General features: G+C 40.8%; 1 protein-coding gene across 1 annotated transcript in view; it reads left to right on the forward strand.

Annotated features, from left to right (window-relative positions):
- The window catches only part of SDF4 (stromal cell derived factor 4), a 119,310-nt gene that overhangs the window by 39,643 nt on the left and 60,490 nt on the right, over positions 1-19,177 (forward strand). The window contains exon 4 of the mRNA XM_053690513.1: positions 599-712. Coding sequence (XP_053546488.1) covers positions 599-712 — 114 coding nt within the window. The remainder of the gene's footprint in view (positions 1-598; positions 713-19,177) is intronic.

Raw genomic sequence — 19,177 nt, forward strand, 5'->3', positions numbered from 1 at the left:
TAGGTGGAGCTGTCCGCTTGTGTTGCAGCAAAGCCAAGCAAGCTGAAATTAATCCGTTTAACCAGACCTAAGCTATCGAGCAGATTTCAAAGGAACAAGATCTTCCTGTCTATAAATCAGTCCAGATTGGAATGCATCGAAAGAACTGTTTGCAGAAAAATGCAAGTGAAGTCTGTGTTGTGAGATTATTTTATTAGGTTTATAATGCTGTTTAGCAAATGTTTTTGTTCATTTAACTTAGTTTAATTATATATTCTGTGTTGTGTGATTATTTTATTAGGTTTATAATGCTGTTTAGCATTTAAAGTCTTCATTTCAAAGCTTTAAAAATAATGTATTAGGTGTTACTTATGACAATTTTGAGAGGGGCCTGGAACCCATCTCCCTCACTTCCCATTGACTTACATTATAAACTGGGTTTCAATTTACGACGGTTTCAATTTACAACCATTCCTTCTGGAACCTAACCCCGGCGTAAACTAAGGGCTACCTGTATATATATATTGTGTGTATGTTGTGCTAATTGAGGTGTTTTGAGGGTTGCTAAAGAAAGAAAGCTGTTTAGATGTACTTACATTGTTCTCTTATGGCTCCACAGGGAAGGTGTCTTGGGATGAGTACAAGGTCAAGTTGCTGGCCAGTAAAGGATTCAATGAGAAGGAAGTGGCAGAAAAGCTGAAGAACAATGAGGATTTGAAGATAGATGAAGAGAGTATGTAACTTTCCTTTTTGTTACTAAAATCAATCTTTACTTGAAAGTCCTTTTTCTTACCAGTTCCTTGCTTTAAAGGGACAGTAAACCTTAAAAATAATGTTATATAATTCTGCACATAGTGCAGAATTATATAACATTATATTAGCCAAACATTATAAAACCTAATGTACCCTATACATTTTTTTAAAAAAACGCTGTTTTACAGACCCGCTCTCTGTACTCTGCTGAGCCGGTCTGTTATATTTACATAAGTCTAATTGCAGCAGACAGAGCAGGAGCGAGCTGCACTTAGTCTTATGGCGTGGTCGGGCCGGGCTGTGACTATACAGCTGGCCCGATGCGCTGAGTAATTATAACAGACCTGCTCAGCAGAGTACAGAGAGCGGGTCTGTAAAACAGCGTTTTTTTAAAAAAATTAATAGGGTACATTAGGTTTATAATGTTTGGTTAATATAATGTTATATAATTCTGCACTATGTGCAGAATTATATAACATTATTTTTAAAGTTTACTGACACTTTAACCCCTTCACTACCAGGAATTTGAGAGAAAAGTACCAGAGCATTTTTGCCATCACTCCATTTAAACAGAACTAGAGCTTTATTTTTTTTATTTACCTATCAAAAGTTTATAGATATATAGACAACCCAAGATATTGATCTTTGCCCATTGTTGTATATTTCATGCCACTATTTGGCCACCAAATAATATCACATTAAAAAAAATATCTTTGGGTTTCTCACTGAAGTTATTTACTGTACATGCAGCTACTGCAGTTATAAGACAAATGGTTGTAAAAACTTATTTGGGATCCCCTTTGTTCAGGAATGGAAGACATGCATGGCTTTGCCATTGTTGTTTTTTGGTAATTATAAGGCCTCTTATTACATCTGAGCACCACACTCCTGTCAGTGAAGGGGTTAGTTGTTTAGCTTATAACGTTAATTTCAGCTGTTTCTCCTGTTAAGTGTAGTCAGTCCACGGGTCATCATTACTTATGGGATATTAACTCCTTCCCAACAGGAAGTGCAAGAGGATCACCCAAGCAGAGCTGCTATATAGCTCCTCCCCTCTACGTCACACCCAGTCATTCTCTTGCACCCAACTAATAGATAGGATGTGTGAGAGGACTGTGGTGATTAAACTTAGTTTTTTATATCTTCAATCAAAAGTTTGTTATTTTAAACGGCACCGGAGTGTGTTGTTTTTTTCTCAGGCAGAATTTGAAGAAGAATCTACCTGAGTTTTTGTGTATGATCTTAGCGGACGTAACTAAGATCCATTTGCTGTTCTCGGCCATTCTGAGGAGTAAGGTAACTTCAGATCAGGGGACAGCGGGCAGGTTCACCTGCAAAGAGGTATGTTGCAGTATATTATTTTCTAAGGAATGGAATTGACTGAGAAAATACTGCTAATACCGATATAATGTAAGTACAGCCTTAAATGCAGTAGTAGCAACTGGTATCAGGCTGATATGTATATATGTTTACACTTAAGTATTTCTGGGGAATTGCACTTCACTGGGAAAATACTGTATGCATATAACTTTTAGCCTAACTTGCAGTGTGAGCGACTAGCAGCAGGCTTTTAATGACATTTCATAAATTAGATTTTAAACGTTTGCTGGCATGTTAAATCGTTTAATTATCTGAGGTACTTGGTGAAAAATTGTTTTGGGCGTTATTTTCCACATGGCTGTCGTTTGTTTTAAATTAAAACAGTTTACTGAGCTTCCCTCACTGTTGTAGTGTGAGTGGGAGGGGCCTATTTTGGCGCTTTTACTACGTATCAGAAATTCAGTCACAGTCTGTCTTTTTCTCCCTGCATGATCCAGGACGTCTCCACAGAGCTCAGGGGTCTTCAAAACTAGTTTTGAGGGAGGTAATCACTCACAGCAGACCTGTGAGACTGTGCTTTGACTGTGATAAAAACGCTTATATTTTCAATTGTTATCCGTTTTTTTTTTTTTTTTTTTTTTCTGATATTAAGGGTTAATCATCCATTGCTAATGAGTGCAATCCTTTGCTAAATTTGGTTTCTATAACTAATCCGGTTCATTGTTATTCAACTGTGACAGTTTTTTTGTGTGCTTCTTAAAGGCACAGTAACGTTTTACATATTGCTTGTAAATTTAGTTGAAAAGTATTTCCAAGCTTGCTAGTCTAATTGCTAGTTTGTTTAAACATGTCTGACACAGAGGAATCTCTTTGTGCAATATGTTCAAAAGCCAAGGTGGAGCCCAATAGAAATTTATGTACTAATTGCATTGATGCTACTTTAAATAAAAGTCAATCTGTACATGTTAAGCAACATTCACCAGACAACGAGGGGGAAGTTATGCCGACTAACTTGCCTCACGTGTCAGTACCTGCATCTCCCGCTCAGGAGGTGCGTGATATTGTAACGCCAAGTACATCAGGGCGGCCATTACAAATCACTCTACAAGACATGGCTAATGTTATGACTGAAGTTTTGTCTAAGTTGCCAGAACTTAGGGGTAAACGAGATCACTCTGGGATGAGAACAGAGTACGCTGATAATGCTAGGGCCATGTTTGATACTGCGTCACAATTTGCAGAGCATGAGGACGGAGAGCTTCATTCTGCGGGTGACGGATCTGATCCAAATAAACTGGATTCAGACATTTCAAATTTTAAGTTTAAGCTGGAAAACCTCCGTGTATTACTAGGGGAGGTGTTAGCGGCTCTGAATGATTGTAACACAGTTGCAATCCCAGAGAAAATGTGTAGGTTGGATAAATATTTTGCGGTACCGACGAGTACTGACGTTTTTCCTATACCTAAGAGACTTACTGAAATTGTTACTAAGGAGTGGGATAGACCCGGTGTGCCTTTCTCACCCCCTCCTATATTCAGAAAAATGTTTCCAATAGACGCCACCACACGGGACTTATGGCAAACGGTCCCTAAGGTGGAGGGAGCAGTTTCTACTTTAGCTAAGCGTACCACTATCCCGGTGGAGGATAGTTGTGCCTTTTCAGATCCAATGGATAAAAAGTTAGAGGGTTACCTTAAGAAAATGTTTGTTCAACAAGGTTTTATATTACAACCCCTTGCATGCATTGCGCCTGTCACGGCTGCGGCAGCATTTTGGTTTGAGTCTCTGGAAGAGACCCTTGACTCAGCGACATTAGATGAGATTTCACACAAGCTTAAAACCCTTAAGCTAGCTAATTCATTTATTTCTGATGCCGTAGTACATTTAACTAAACTTACGGCTAAGAATTCCGGATTCGCCATTCAGGCACGCAGAGCGCTGTGGCTAAAATCCTGGTCAGCTGATGTAACTTCTAAATCGAAATTACTTAACATACCTTTCAAGGGGCAGACTTTATTCGGGCCCGGTTTGAAAGAAATTATCGCTGATATTACGGGAGGTAAAGGCCATGCCCTGCCTCAAGACAGAGCCAAACCTAGGGCTAGACAGTCTAATTTTCGTGCCTTTCGTAATTTCAAAGCAGGAGCAGCATCAACTTCCTCTGCACCAAAACAGGAAGGAGCTGTTGCTCGCTACAGACAAGGCTGGAGACCTAACCAGTCCTGGAACAAGGGCAAGCAGGCCAGAAAACCTGCTGCTGCCCCTAAGACAGCATGAAGTGAGGGCCCCCGATCCGGAAACGGATCTAGTGGGGGGCAGACTCTCTCTCTTCGCCCAGGCTTGGGCAAGAGATGTCCAGGATCCCTGGGCGTTGGAGATCATATCTCAGGGATATCTTCTGGACTTCAAAGCTTCTCCTCCACAAGGGAGATTTCACCTTTCAAGGTTGTCAACATACCAGATAAAGAAAGAGGCGTTTCTACGCTGTGTACAAAACCTTTTACTAATGGGAGTGATCCACCCAGTTCCGCGGTCGGAACACGGACAAGGGTTTTACTCAAATCTGTTTGTGGTTCCCAAAAAAGAGGGAACCTTCAGACCAATATTGGATTTAAAGATCCTAAACAAATTCCTAAGAGTTCCATCGTTCAAGATGGAAACTATTCGGCCAATCTTACCCATGATCCAAAGAGGTCAGTACATGACCACAGTGGATTTAAAGGATGCTTACCTTCACATACCGATTCACAGAGAACATTACCGGTATCTAAGGTTTGCCTTCCTAGACAGGCATTACCAGTTTGTAGCTCTTCCCTTCGGGTTGGCTACGGCTCCAAGAATCTTTACAAAGGTTCTGGGCTCTCTTCTGGCGGTACTAAGACCGCGAGGAATTTCGGTAGCTCCGTACCTAGACGACATTCTGATAAAAGCGTCAAGCTTTCAAACTGCCAAGTCTCATACAGAGTTAGTACTGGCATTTCTAAGGTCGCATGGGTGGAAAGTGAACGAGGAGAAGAGTTCTCTCTTACCACTCACAAGAGTTCCCTTCTTGGGGACTCTTATAGATTATGTAGAAATGAAAATTTACCTGACAGAGGACAGGTTAACAAAGCTTCTAAATGCTTGCCGTGTCCTCCATTCCATTCAACACCCGTCAGTGGCTCAATGCATGGAGTTAATCGGCTTAATGGTAGCGGCAATGGACATAGTTCCTTTTGCACGCCTGCACCTCAGACCGCTGCAATTGTGCATGCTAAGTCAGTGGAATGGGGATTACTCAGATTTGTCCCCTACGCTGAATCTGGATCAAGAGACCAGAGATTCTCTTCTATGGTGGCTTTCTCGGCCACATCTGTCCAGGGGGATGCCCTTCAGCAGGCCAGACTGGACAATTGTAACTACAGACGCCAGCCTACTAGGTTGGGGCGCTGTCTGGAATTCCCTGAAGGCTCAGGGATCATGGACTCAAGAGGAGAGTCTCCTTCCAATAAACATTCTGGAATTGAGAGCAGTTCTCAATGCCCTTCTGGCTTGGCCTCAGTTAGCAACTCTGAGGTTCATCAGGTTTCAGTCGGACAACATCACGACTGTGGCTTACATCAACCATCAGGGAGGGACAAGGAGTCCCTTAGCGATGATGGAAGTATCAAAGATAATGCGCTGGGCAGAGTCTCACTCTTGCCACCTGTCAGCGATCCACATCCCAGGAGTGGAGAACTGGGAGGCGGATTTCCTAAGTCGCCAGACTTTTCATCCGGGGGAGTGGGAACTTCATCCGGAGGTCTTTGCCCAAATACTTCGACGTTGGGGCAAACCAGATATGGATCTCATGGCGTCTCGCCAGAACGCCAAGCTTCCTCGTTACGGGTCCAGGTCCAGGGACCCGGGAGCGGTCCTGATAGATGCCTTGACAGCACCTTGGACCTTCAGGATGGCTTATGTGTTTCCACCCTTCCCGATGCTTCCTCGTTTGATTGCCAGGATCAAACAGGAGAAAGCATCAGTGATTCTAATAGCGCCTGCGTGGCCACGCAGGACCTGGTATGCAGATCTAGTGGACATGTCATCCTGTCCACCTTGGTCTCTGCCTCTGAGACAGGACCTTCTAATTCAGGGTCCTTTCAAACATCAAAATCTAATTTCTCTGAAGCTGACTGCATGGAAATTGAACGCTTGATTTTATCAAAGCGTGGATTTTCGGAGCCAGTAATTGATACCTTAATACAGGCTAGGAAACCTGTTACCAGGAAAATTTACCATAAGATATGGCGTAAATACTTACACTGGTGCGAATCCAAGAGTTACTCATGGAGTAAGGTTAGGATTCCTAGGATATTGTCTTTTCTACAAGAAGGTTTAGAAAAGGGTTTATCTGCAAGTTCTTTAAAGGGACAGATCTCAGCTCTGTCCATCCTTTTACACAAACGTCTGTCAGAAGTTCCAGACGTTCAGGCTTTTTGTCAGGCTTTGGCTAGAATTAAGCCTGTGTTTAAGACTGTAGCTCCACCGTGGAGCTTAAACTTAGTTCTTAACGTTTTACAGGGTGTTCCGTTTGAACCCCTTCATTCCATTGATATCAAGCTATTATCTTGGAAAGTTCTGTTTTTAATGGCTATTTCCTCGGCTCGTAGAGTCTCTGAGTTATCAGCCTTACATTGTGATTCTCCTTATCTGATTTTTCATTCAGATAAGGTAGTTCTGCGTACTAAACCTGGGTTCTTACCTAAGGTAGTCACTAACAAGAATATCAATCAAGAGATTGTTGTTCCATCATTGTGCCCTAACCCTTCTTCAAAGAAGGAACGACTTCTGCACAATCTAGACGTAGTCCGTGCCCTGAAATTTTATTTACAGGCAACTAAAGATTTTCGCCAAACTTCTTCCCTGTTTGTCGTTTATTCTGGACAGAGGAGAGGTCAAAAAGCATCTGCTACCTCTCTATCTTTTTGGCTTCGTAGCATAATACGTTTAGCCTATGAGACTGCTGGACAGCAACCTCCTGAAAGGATTACAGCTCATTCTACTAGAGCTGTGGCTTCCACTTGGGCCTTTAAGAATGAGGCCTCTGTTGAACAGATTTGCAAGGCTGCAACTTGGTCTTCTCTTCATACTTTTTCCAAATTTTACAAATTTGACACTTTTGCTTCTTCGGAGGCTGTTTTTGGGAGAAAGGTTCTTCAGGCAGTGGTTCCTTCCGTATAGAGATCCTGCCTGTCCCTCCCGTCATCCGTGTACTTTAGCTTTGGTATTGGTATCCCATAAGTAATGATGACCCGTGGACTGACTACACTTAACAGGAGAAAACATAATTTATGCTTACCTGATAAATTCCTTTCTCCTGTAGTGTAGTCAGTCCACGGCCCGCCCTGTTTTTTATGGCAGGTCTAAATTTTTAAATTATACTCCAGTCACCACTGCACCCTATAGTTTCTCCTTTCTCGTTTGGTTTTTGGTCGAATGACTGGGTGTGACGTAGAGGGGAGGAGCTATATAGCAGCTCTGCTTGGGTGATCCTCTTGCACTTCCTGTTGGGGAGGAGTTAATATCCCATAAGTAATGATGACCCGTGGACTGACTACACTACAGGAGAAAGGAATTTATCAGGTAAGCATAAATTATGTTTTTGTATAGTTTACCCTCCTACCTGACACTTCCCACTCTCTAATCCCTCCCAAACAGTTATCTTCCCTCCTACTGGTGACCACCATCTTAGGTACTTGCAGACAGTTTGCCAGTATGCCGTTTAGGGCTTTTTTCTTTATAGACATTGTCACCCTTTCACCTCCCTGATTTCCCCACTGCCTATTGCCACATTTGTTACTGGCAGCTAGTCTGTCTGTTTGTTTTTTAGCTTTTTTATTTATAATTCTTTTTTTTCTTTCTTTTTTTCTGTAATATCGGGGTCCCCCTCACCCTCCCCAACTCCCCCTCCAAGTGATTAACATAGGCTTACACCTACCCCTCCAAACTTCAATTTTCTGCAGTGTAGGTCCCCATCCATTCCTCTCCCCAGCCTAATTATTTTTCTGTTGCTTAGAGAAACCTGCCCCTCCCTCCCATCCACTCACCACCGTCCCCTCTCCTCATTGGGCCACCCACTCACCTCTCTTCTTCCCTCCCACCGCTCCCACTCTGCACCAAGGATCAATCGTTACAGAGAGTGACGCAGACCGTATCACTCTCTGTAACAATCTGGCTTCAATCAGTGTTCCCTTACTATATCAAGGCAGATGCCTTCTGACCCCAGCTGCAGTCTCCGCTGTCTAAGCTAATAGCAGGGACCACACCATGCACTACAGTGTTGGACGTAGGTACTACGGCAACACAATACACTGGGAAAAATACTGTGTGTTGTAGTACCTATGTCCAAATAGTGCAAGGGCTTAAACTTACATTCAAATGAGCTTTAACTGTATAGGTACTATAACGTCCCTTGTAATTACAAGGTGTACTATATTTAGTTGTAGATATTGCTTTAAATGTAAAGACATTTCTTTTGTGTTGTATAACATATCAAGCAATTCTTAACATTTTTAAAACAAATGAACATCCTTTTTACTGCACTTATTTTCCAATAGCTAAACTGCACCCACTATTTGCCTTATTTGCAGGAGCCAATATAAGCTTTAATCAACATTCAACAAGGCAAGTTCGTATAAAATGCATTGTTTCTTTCATGTAATTAGCAAGAGTCCATGAGCTAGTGACGTATGGGATATACATTCCTACCAGGAGGGGCAAAGTTTCCCAAACCTCAAAATGCCTATAAATACACCCCTCACCACACCCACAATTCAGTTTTACAAACTTTGCCTCCCATGGAGGTGGTGAAGTAAGTTTGTGCTAGAGTCTACGTTGATATGCGCTTCGCAGCAGGCTGGAGCCCGGTTTTCCTCTGAGTGCAGTGAATGTCAGAGGGATGTGAAGAGAGTATTGCCTATTTGAATTCAATGGTCTTCCTCTAGGGGATCTATTTCATAGGTTCTCTGTTATCGGTCGTAGAGATTCATCTCTTACCTCCCTTTTCAGCTCGACGATATACTCTTATATACCATTACCTCTACTGATTCTCGTTTCAGTACTGGTTTGGCTATACTATATGTAGATGAGTGTCTTAGGGTAAGTAAGTCTTATTTTTTATGACACTCTAAGCTATGGTTGGGCACTTTATATGTAAAGTTCTAAATATATGTCTTTAAACTTATATTTGCCATGATTCAGGATAATCAGTATTCCTTATTTCAGACAGTCAGTTTCATTATTTGGGATAATGCATATGAAATATTTTTTTTCTTACCTTAAAAGAATTTTTTCAATTGACTTTTTTCCCTGTGGGCTGTTAGGCTCGCGGGGGCTGAAAATGCTTCAATTTATTGCGTCATTCTTGGCGCAGACTTTTTTGGCGCAAAAATTTTGTCATTTCTGGCGCCCTAACTGACGCCAGAAGTTTGTGCATGGTTGCGTCATTTTTGACGTTCAGACGTTTTTCTGCGCCAAAATTGTGGGCGTCGTTTTTTTCGACGTCACAGGATGTGGCGTCATATTTGGCGCCAAAAAATATAGGCATTGTACTTGGCGCCAATAATGTGGGCGTCATTCTTGGCACCAAAAAATGTGGGCGTCATTCTTGTCTCCACCTTTTTTTCACATTATTTCAGTCTCATTTTTCATTGCTTCTGGTTGCTAGAGGCTTGTTCATTTGGCATGTTTTCCCATTCCTGAAACTGTCATTTAAGGAATTTGATAATTTTGCTTTTTTTCTATTACATATTGCAAGATGTCTCAACATGACCCTGGATCAGAATCTACTTCTGGAAAGACGCTGCCTGATGCTGGTTCTACCAAAGTTAAGTGCATCTGTTGTAAACTTTTGGTAAATGTTCCTCCGGCTGTTGTTTGTGATAACTGTCATGATAAAATCTCTAATGCAGATTGTATTTCCATTAGTAATAATCCATTACCTGTTGTTGTTCCTTCAACATCTAATGTTCAGGATGTCCCTGTTAATGTAAAAGAATTTGTTTCTAAATCTATTAGGAAGGCTCTGTCTGTTATTCCTCCTTCTAGTAAGCGTAAAAGGTCTTTTAAAACTTCTCATATTTCAGATTAATTTTTAAGTGACCGTCGTCATTCTGACTTATCTGTTTCTGATGAGGATCTATCTGGTTCAGAAGATTCTGCCTCAGATATTGACACTGATAAATCTTCATATTTATTTAAGATGGAGTTTATTCGTTCTTTACTTAAAGAAGTGATAATTGCATTAGATATGGAGGAGTCTAGTCCTCTTGATACTAAATCTACTAAGCGTTTAAATTCGGTTTTTAAACCTCATGTAGTTATTCCTGAAGTTTTTCCAGTTCCTGATGCTATTTCAGAAGTAATTTCTAGGGAATGGAATAGTTTGGGTACTTCATTTACTCCTTCTCAAAGGTTTAGGAAATTGTACCCTGTGCCATCTGATAGATTAGAATTTTGGGATAAAATCCCTAAAGTTGATGGGGCTATTTCTACTCTTGCTAAACGTACTACTATTCCTACGGCGGATAGTACTTCTTTTAAGTATCCTTTAGACAGGAAGCTTGAATCCTTTCTAAGGAGAGCTTATTTATGTTCAGGTAATCTTCTTAGACCTGCTATTTCTTTGGCTGATGTTGCTGCAGCTTCAACTTTCTTGTTGGAGGCTTTAGCGCAACACGTGTCAGACCATAATGCTTATAGCATTGTTAAACTTCTTCAACATGCTAATAACTTTATTTGTGATGCCATTTTTGATATCATTAGAATTGATGTCAGATATATGTCTTTAGCTATCTTAGCTAGAAGAGCTCTATGGCTTAAATCTTGGAATGCAGATATGACTTCTAAGTCAACTTGCTTTCTCTTTCTTTCCAAGGTAATACATTATTTGGTTCACAGTTGGATTCTATTATTTCAACTGTTACTGGGGGGAAAGGAACTTTTTTGCCTCAGGACAAAAAATCTAAAGATAAATACAGGGCTGCTAATCGTTTTCGTTCCTTTCGTCAGAATAAGGAACAAAAGCCTGACCCTTCCCCTAAAGGAACGGTTTCTGTTTGGAAACCTTCTCCAGTCTGGAATAAATCCAAGCCTTTTAGAAAGTCAAAACCAGCTCCCAAATCCGCATGAAGGTGCGGCCCTCATTCCAGCACAGCTGGTAGGGGGCAGGTTACGATTTTTCAAAGATATTTGGATCAATTCAATTCAGAACATTGTTTCACAAGGGTACAGAATAGGTTTCAAGGTAAGGCCGCCTGTGAGAAGATTTTTTCTCTCACGCATTCCAGTAAATCCAGTGAAGGCTCAGGCATTTCTGAAATGTGTTTCAGACCTAGAGTTGGCTGGGGTAATTGTGCCAGTTCCAGTTCTGGAACAGGGTCTGGGGTTTACTCAAATCTATTCATTGTACCAAAGAAGGAGAATTCCTTCAGACCAGTTCTGGATCTAAAAATATTGAATCGTTATGTGAGAATACCAACATTCAAAATGGTGACTATAAGGACTATTCTGCCTTTTGTTCAGCAAGGGCATTATATGTCCACAATAGATTTACAGGATGCATATCTTCATATTCCAATTCATCCAGATCACTATCAGTTTCTGAGATTCTCTTTTGTAGACAAGCATCACCAGTTTGTTGCCCTTCCGTTTGGCCTAGCAACAGCTCCAAGGATCTTTTCAAAGGTTCTCTGTGCCCTTCTCTCTGTAATCAGAGAACAGGGTATTGCGGTATTTCCTTATTTGGACGATATCTTGGTACTTGCTCAGTCTTTACATTCTGCAGAATCTCAGACGAATCAACTTGTGTTGTTTCTTCAAAAACATGGTTGGAGGATCAATTTACCAAAGAGTTCTTTGATTCCTCAGACAAAGGTAACCTTTTTGGGCTTTCAAATAGATTCAGTGTCCATGACTTTGTCTTTAACAGAAAAGAGACGTATGAAGTTGGTTTCAACTTGTCGAACCCTTCAGTCTCAATCATTCCCTTCGGTAGCTTTTTGCATGGAAATTCTAGGTCTCATGACTGCTGCATCGGACGTGATCCCCTTTGCTCGTTTTCATATGAGACCTCTTCAGCTTTGTATGCTGAACCAGTGGTGCAGGGATTATACAAGGATATCACAAATAATATCCTTAAATCCCAATGTTCGATCTTCTCTGACTTGGTGGTTGGATCACCATCGTTTAATTCAAGGGGCCTCTTTTGTTCGTCCAACCTGGACTGTGATCTCAACAGATGTGAGTCTTTCAGGTTGGGGAGCTGTATGGGGATCTCTGACAGCGCAGGGGGTTTGGGAATCTCAGCAGGCGAGATTACCAATCAACATTTTGGAACTCTGTGCGATTTTCAGAGCTCTCCAGTTCTGGCCTCTTCTGAAGAGAGAATCGTTTGTCCGTCTGAAAACAAATAATGTCACAACCGTGGCTTATGTCAATCATCAAGGTGGGACTCACAGTCCTCAAGCTATGAGAGAAGTATCTCGGATACTTGTATGGGCGGAATCCAGCTCCTGTCTAATTTCTGCGGTTCACATCCCAGGTGTAGACAATTGGGAAGCGGATTATCTCAGTCGCCAGACGTTACCTCTGGGTGAAGAGACCATTCGCCCGGATGTATTTCTTCAGATTGTTCAGATCTGGGGACTTCCAGAAATAGATCTGATGGCCTCTCATCTAAACAAGAAACTTCCCAGGTATCTGTCCAGATCCAGGGATCCTCAGGCGGAAGCAGTGGACGCGTTGTCGCTTCCATGGAATTATCATCCTGCCTATATCTTTCCACCTCTAGTTCTTCTTCCAAGAGTGATTTCCAAAATTCTAATGGAACGTTCGTTTGTTCTGCTGGTGGCTCCAGCATGGCCTCACAGGTTTTGGTATGCGGATCTCATTCGGATGGCCAGTTGCCAACCTTGGACACTTCCGTTAAGATCAGACCTTCTTTCTCAAGGCCCATTTTTCCATCAGGATCTCAAATCATTAAATTTGAAGGTATGGAAATTGAACGCTTGATTCTTCGTCATAGGGGTTTCTCTGACTCAGTTATTAATACTATGTTACAGTCTCGTAAATCTGTGTCTAGGAAGACTTATATTTCTTGGTGTTCTTCTCATAAATTCTCCTGGCATTCTTTTAGAATTCCTAGAATTTTACAGTTCCTTCAGGATGGTTTGAATAAAGGTTTATCTGCAAGTTCTTTGAAAGGACAAATCTCTGCTCTTTCTGTTCTTTTTCACAGAAAGATTGCTAATCTTCCTGATATTCATTGTTTTGTACAGGCTTTGGTTCGTATCAAGCCTGTCATTAAGTCAATCTCTCCTCCTTGGAGTCTTAATTTGGTTCTGAGGGCTTTACAGGCTCCTCCGTTTGAACCTATGCATTCTCTGGATATTAAATTACTTTCTTGGAAAGTTTTGTTCCTTTTGGCCATCTCTTCTGCTAGAAGAGTTTCTGAGTTATCTGCTCTTTCTTGTGAATCTCCTTTTCTGATTTTTCATCAGGATAAGGCGGTGTTGCGGACTTCATTTAAATTTTTTTTTTTTTTTTTTTTTAAATTTTTTTTTTATTGAGGACATGAAATAAAAATAAGACAACAATAGCATCATACATGAAATAGGCATTAATACAAGTGCTCACATCATATCTGAAGAAGATTACGTAAATTTGGCATTGTAAAAGATGTCCACAACATATCTAAGAAGGATCATGTATAGTAGGATAAAGTCCTCAATTTTCTTCCCCCCATATCAAAACAGTAGGTCACTCTTGGACCGATCGCAGTGTTTTTATTAAAGTCCAGGGGTTGTTGTAGAGCAACAAAGATACACCTAACACCATTATTTAATGTTACTATAAAACTACTTATTTCCACTTGATGTAGGTGCTCCGGTCAAGACTGGATCTTATATTAACCTATAACTCACGAAAGTAAACTATATAACTTCATACAAATGGTACATCTACATAAAACCTGTTCCCAGTTTACAAACTTCCCATTTTTGAACCTGAGATACTACAAGCGTATACCTTCAGCATCCTATCAGGTGTCACGCCCTAGGCAGAAAGTCAAATTATAAGATATGGATTATATAGCTTACTTCTCAGATATGGCTCAGGGTAATATTCAAGGCTGATAGATAGACATCCATCAACGGTCTCGGCCGCAGACCGCAGTAGGGGCATCAGTGTCACCAACCTTTTTCCTTTTACTATCCTCTGCAGCAGCGCATGCGCCGTTGATCCCTCTCTAAAAATGTATTTTTGTGTCGCCCTTGGAGCCCCCCCTAAGCCCCGCTAGAGACACACAGAAGCAGTAAGGGATGCCGGCGCACACGCCGCTCCTCCACCCTCCCATTATGCTATATTTATTCCTAAGGCTTCGTTGTAGCGTGACTTTGCTTAAGTATATGTGGTCAGCTGAGGTAATACGCAAAAGAGAGTAAGAAAAGGTAACATCTTGTATGTTCATTACAGTGCAGACATCCATAAACATGAATAAAACAATTTCTATATCAACATTATAAAACAACATTTAGCGATACTTAAAAGTCCTCAGGCTGGTTGTTACTGGACCCAGCATTGCTGGGCATCTATAAACAGGTATAAAACATTTTAAAAACCAACTATATAAAACAAAATGTATTGATACCAAAAGGTCCTCAGGCTGGCTTTAGTTGGTCCCAACAGTTTTGCTTTGTGAACAGTCTTTTAGAGACCATGCTGCCGAGATAGCGAGGTATGTCCAGCTGCTTAGGTATAGCCATTTCCGTTAAGACTGAGGTGTTATCTTTATATTTCTTAAGGCGAAAGTCTCCCTTTTCTCCCCGTTCGACGGGCGCTTCAGTGTCGCAACCGCTTAGCTGTGGGTCTATTTGGAAGAAAGTGCTGAGCTTCTTGTTGCGTCTAGAGGCCGTTGCTCCGTTAGCTCTGGCGACATTCCTGTGTTTAAATGATGGAGTCGCGTTGAGTGGATTCTTGAAAAAGATAGGGCTCCTCTGCTGCTTATCTGTCGTTTGCGGCTTGTCAGTTTGCTTGGGCAGCTGCTTTTGGGATGAAGCCTGGAGCGGTGGCTCAGCGCTAACTTTAATTTTTCTTTTGTCTCGTGGATGGGAAACCGCGGGAGCGCTCTTATCCGCGGCTCCCACATCCACAACTGCCACCGCTTCGTCTTTCACTCCATATTCTCGGTTGCTGTGCTTCATACGTGATTGTGTCAAAAAGTTCCAAGGAGCTCTTTGTAATAGGCCCATTAAGCGTTGCTCCATAAAAGCATCAATGCGGGTTATGTATGTAGTTTCCATTACGGCAGCCATATTTGTTGCGCAATGATAGTTGTGTCCTCAGGTTATCTAGTACTGGGGAGATTCTTTTTGTACCAAGAAGCTAAGTAGGTGTGAGAATTTTATATTTCTTAATACCAGTCCTGACAAATACCCTCGGTAAACCAAGGGGGGTATCGCTGCCTGTCCAGAGCCGCCTCTCCAGGCCTCTATTGTCCACTCTTGTGTTCCGGCGTCAAAAATACAGAGATTAGCGCAGATAATACCTGTTCATTCACAGTACCAATAATACTGGACCTTTTGTCTGTTGTATCTCTGTAAAAAGTACCCTCCACCGGCGGATTGTTGGGTGATCTGCAGGAGCACTGAAAAGATGCGACCGTCCACAGTCGCTGTTAGGACACGCCCCCCTTCATTTCAATTTTTACCTAAGGTTGTGAATTCTAACAACATTAGTAGATAAATTGTTGTCCCTTCATTGTGTCCTAATCCTAAGAATTCAAAGGAGAGATCTTTACATTCTTTGGATATAGTAAGAGTTTTGAAATATTATGTTGAAGCTACTAAAGATTTTAGAAAGACTTCTAGTCTGTTTGTTATCTTTTCTGGTTCCAGGAAAGGTCAGAAGGCTTCTGCCATTTCTTTGGCGTCTTGGTTAAAATCTTTGATTCATCATGCTTATATAGAGTCGGGTATGTCCCCGCCTCAAAGGATTACGGCTCATTCTACTAGGTCAGTTTCTACTTCCTGGGCTTTTAGGAATGAAGCTTCTGTTGATCAGATTTGCAAAGCAGCAACTTGGTCTTCTTTGCATACTTTTACTAAATTCTATCATTTTGATGTTTTCTCTTCTTCTGAAGCAGTTTTTGGTAGAAAAGTACTTCAGGCAGCTGTTTCAGTTTGATTCTTCTGCTTATGATTTCAGTTTTTTTCATTATTAAGATTAAAACTTTTGATTTGGGTTGTGGATTATTTTTTCAGCGGAATTGGCTGTCTTTATTTTATCCCTCCCTCTCTAGTGACTCTTGCGTGGAAGTTCCACATCTTGGGTATCTGCTATCTCATACGTCACTAGCTCATGGACTCTTGCTAATTACATGAAAGAAAACATAATTTATGTAAGAACTTACCTGATAAATTCATTTCTTTCATATTAGCAAGAGTCCATGAGACCCACCCTTTTTGTGGTGGTTATGATTTTTTTGTATAAAGCACAATTATTCCAATTCCTTATTTTTGATGCTTTCGCTCCTTTCTTATCACCCCACTTCTTGGCTATTCGTTAAACTGAATTGTGGGTTTTGGTGAGGGGTGTATTTATAGGCATTTTGAGGTTTGGGAAACTTTGCCCCTCCTGGTAGGAATGTATATCCCATACGTCACTAGCTCATGGACTCTTGCTAATATGAAAGAAATGAATTTATCAGGTAAGTTCTTACATAAATTATGTTTTTGCAGTTGTGATGTGATAAAGCCAATAAAGGGACAGATATGTAGCAGAGTTAGCCTTGAGAAGTCAGCAGGGTGCGTGTTAAGTTCTGGGCATTAGCAATTACTCAATTGTCAGAGCTAAATTACATGAAAAGGGGTAAAATAAATAATGAAAATATATTGCTACGGTGTTTCATGATATTAAACTCTCAAGGAGTTTATTGTCCTTTTTAAACTTTTTTTTTTTTTTTTTTTTTTTTTTTTTTTTAAATAATGATTTTTATTGAGGTATATTTAAGGCATACATTAAACATAAAGATAAGCACTTGCATTGCATGTCACATACAGTAAGGATTAGTGAAACAAAAGAAACAGGATACACGTAAAGAAAACGCAATTGTAACAAATTACATATCATGCAAACATGGGATACTTAGGATGCCAAACATTTAGAAGCCTTCTAAGTACAAACCTAGGCCACTCATGGACCTTCACAAACATTAAGATACAAGAAGGCATATGCAAACAAAGGAGACCATTGATGGATCTCATTAGTAGACCTCGATTTTATATAATTTTATCTCATGTTTATGTGAATAGTGCATATGATAGGGCAGGTGTTATAGGTATAACATTATTACGTGCACCGATATATATATATATTTGTATAATCTTGCATAGGTTATATGAGACATGAAGCTGAGTATAATGACAAACTGCAAGATTTTGCTAACAAAAAAAAAGGTAAATAAGGTGCGGCATATACGAGAGAAACCGCGTATCCAGTCCTCCTACAATAGGAGGCATATTATGTGGGGTGAGGGGATGGGGGGGATGGGGGGGAGGAGGTGGGAATTTAGATAAATTAGATGAGTAAACAGATTGCAATAGAGCAAAGCATTATATCTATACAGGGGACTAGGTGGACATAGGCTAAGGCCTAATGCTGCTCCCTGAGATCCAAGAGTCTAAGCTGACACAGGTTACAAGGTTTATGCTCCACTGGTATTGAATATAAAATATGTAACTAGATGCTAACGCAGGACCAGCCTACGTCTGTAAGCAGGATATCCCAGTGTATTAGTAATCTACGTATAGTAGAGGTATTTATATATATATTGTGGTTCCAGCACTCCTGTATATATGGTCGAATAAATTCAAGAACTAGTTGGGGTCTTTTGGGTATAACATAATAAAATATTAGAAGCATATTAAATAGGTATTATGAATTATAGCATAATCAGTAGCTGGGACAGGGAAATGCTAATATATGCCGTTGGATTAAATTTAATCTGTGTATAGATTTCAGAGTTGACAGTTGTAGATGCTAGAACATTGGTGGGGTCTAATGAATATATACATTTAGGGTAAAGGGAGTTATCCCGCCATCTCGGCCGCTGACAGCAGGTCGCCATCCCAGGTTAATAAGCTAAACCTCTAAGGAAAGAAATAAATGTGTATCGAAATGTTCCAGATTAAATGTTTATAGCAACATAGGTGGACGGTAAATGGATATATATGTGAGAAATTATATGAGACAATCATTGTTGTGGAACAGTAATAGGGTCCCATGAAACCCACATAGCTGCAAAATTCAAAACAAACAATGTTTCAAAGAGAGTGAAGATCCAAATATATAACAGCAGAATCTCATAATGGTCAGGTAGATATTGCTAAGAAACATTACGCTAATTTAAGGGAACAGAGGAAATATACTAACAAAGTTGAAAACAAACAGTGTGTCAAAGAGAAAATCTAGCTTTAGATAAAGAACTGCAGGATCTTGTAATAGTCATATATAGGCTGCTGCCAAACATCACACCACAATAGCACACATTAGCGACTAGGATATATAAGCAAACTGCCAAACATTATGTTCGTGTCCATACAGCAGGGGTAAATTCAAATGATTACTACTTTGACAGTGAGAAGTGAGAGCAGTTAAACCTTATAGACATGGTACAGTACACCCCTATTAGTATACACATGCAAACTCATAACAGAACATTTTTAAAACCTCTTGAAACCACATGGAATTGGTGTTATACTCTGGGTCAGCCACTGAGGGCTTAAGGAGCTAAAGGAGAGATGCGAGTTACCGCCGCTGCAGCACATGAACAGCAGCTCAGCTTCAGGAACTACAAGCCGGGCCGCCATTATAGAGTAGAGCTATGTCCACTAACCCACACCATCGCTCCTATTTGCAATGTTTATAATACCAGATGTGGGGAAGCTAATGGGAGTCTTAGAAATGAGTCCCTGTACTAAGCCAAACCTTCGTAGTCTAAAGTGGAGGCAGCTCTGGGTCGTGCCGTCTTGTAGGAGGAACCGGTCCAAGCGCTTGAGGGGAGAGCTCTGCTGGGCTGCTGTGTCTCTGGACCGATCTGTCCAAGCT

This window comes from Bombina bombina, chromosome 8, assembly GCF_027579735.1.
Source record: "Bombina bombina isolate aBomBom1 chromosome 8, aBomBom1.pri, whole genome shotgun sequence".
Taxonomy (NCBI): domain Eukaryota; kingdom Metazoa; phylum Chordata; class Amphibia; order Anura; family Bombinatoridae; genus Bombina; species Bombina bombina.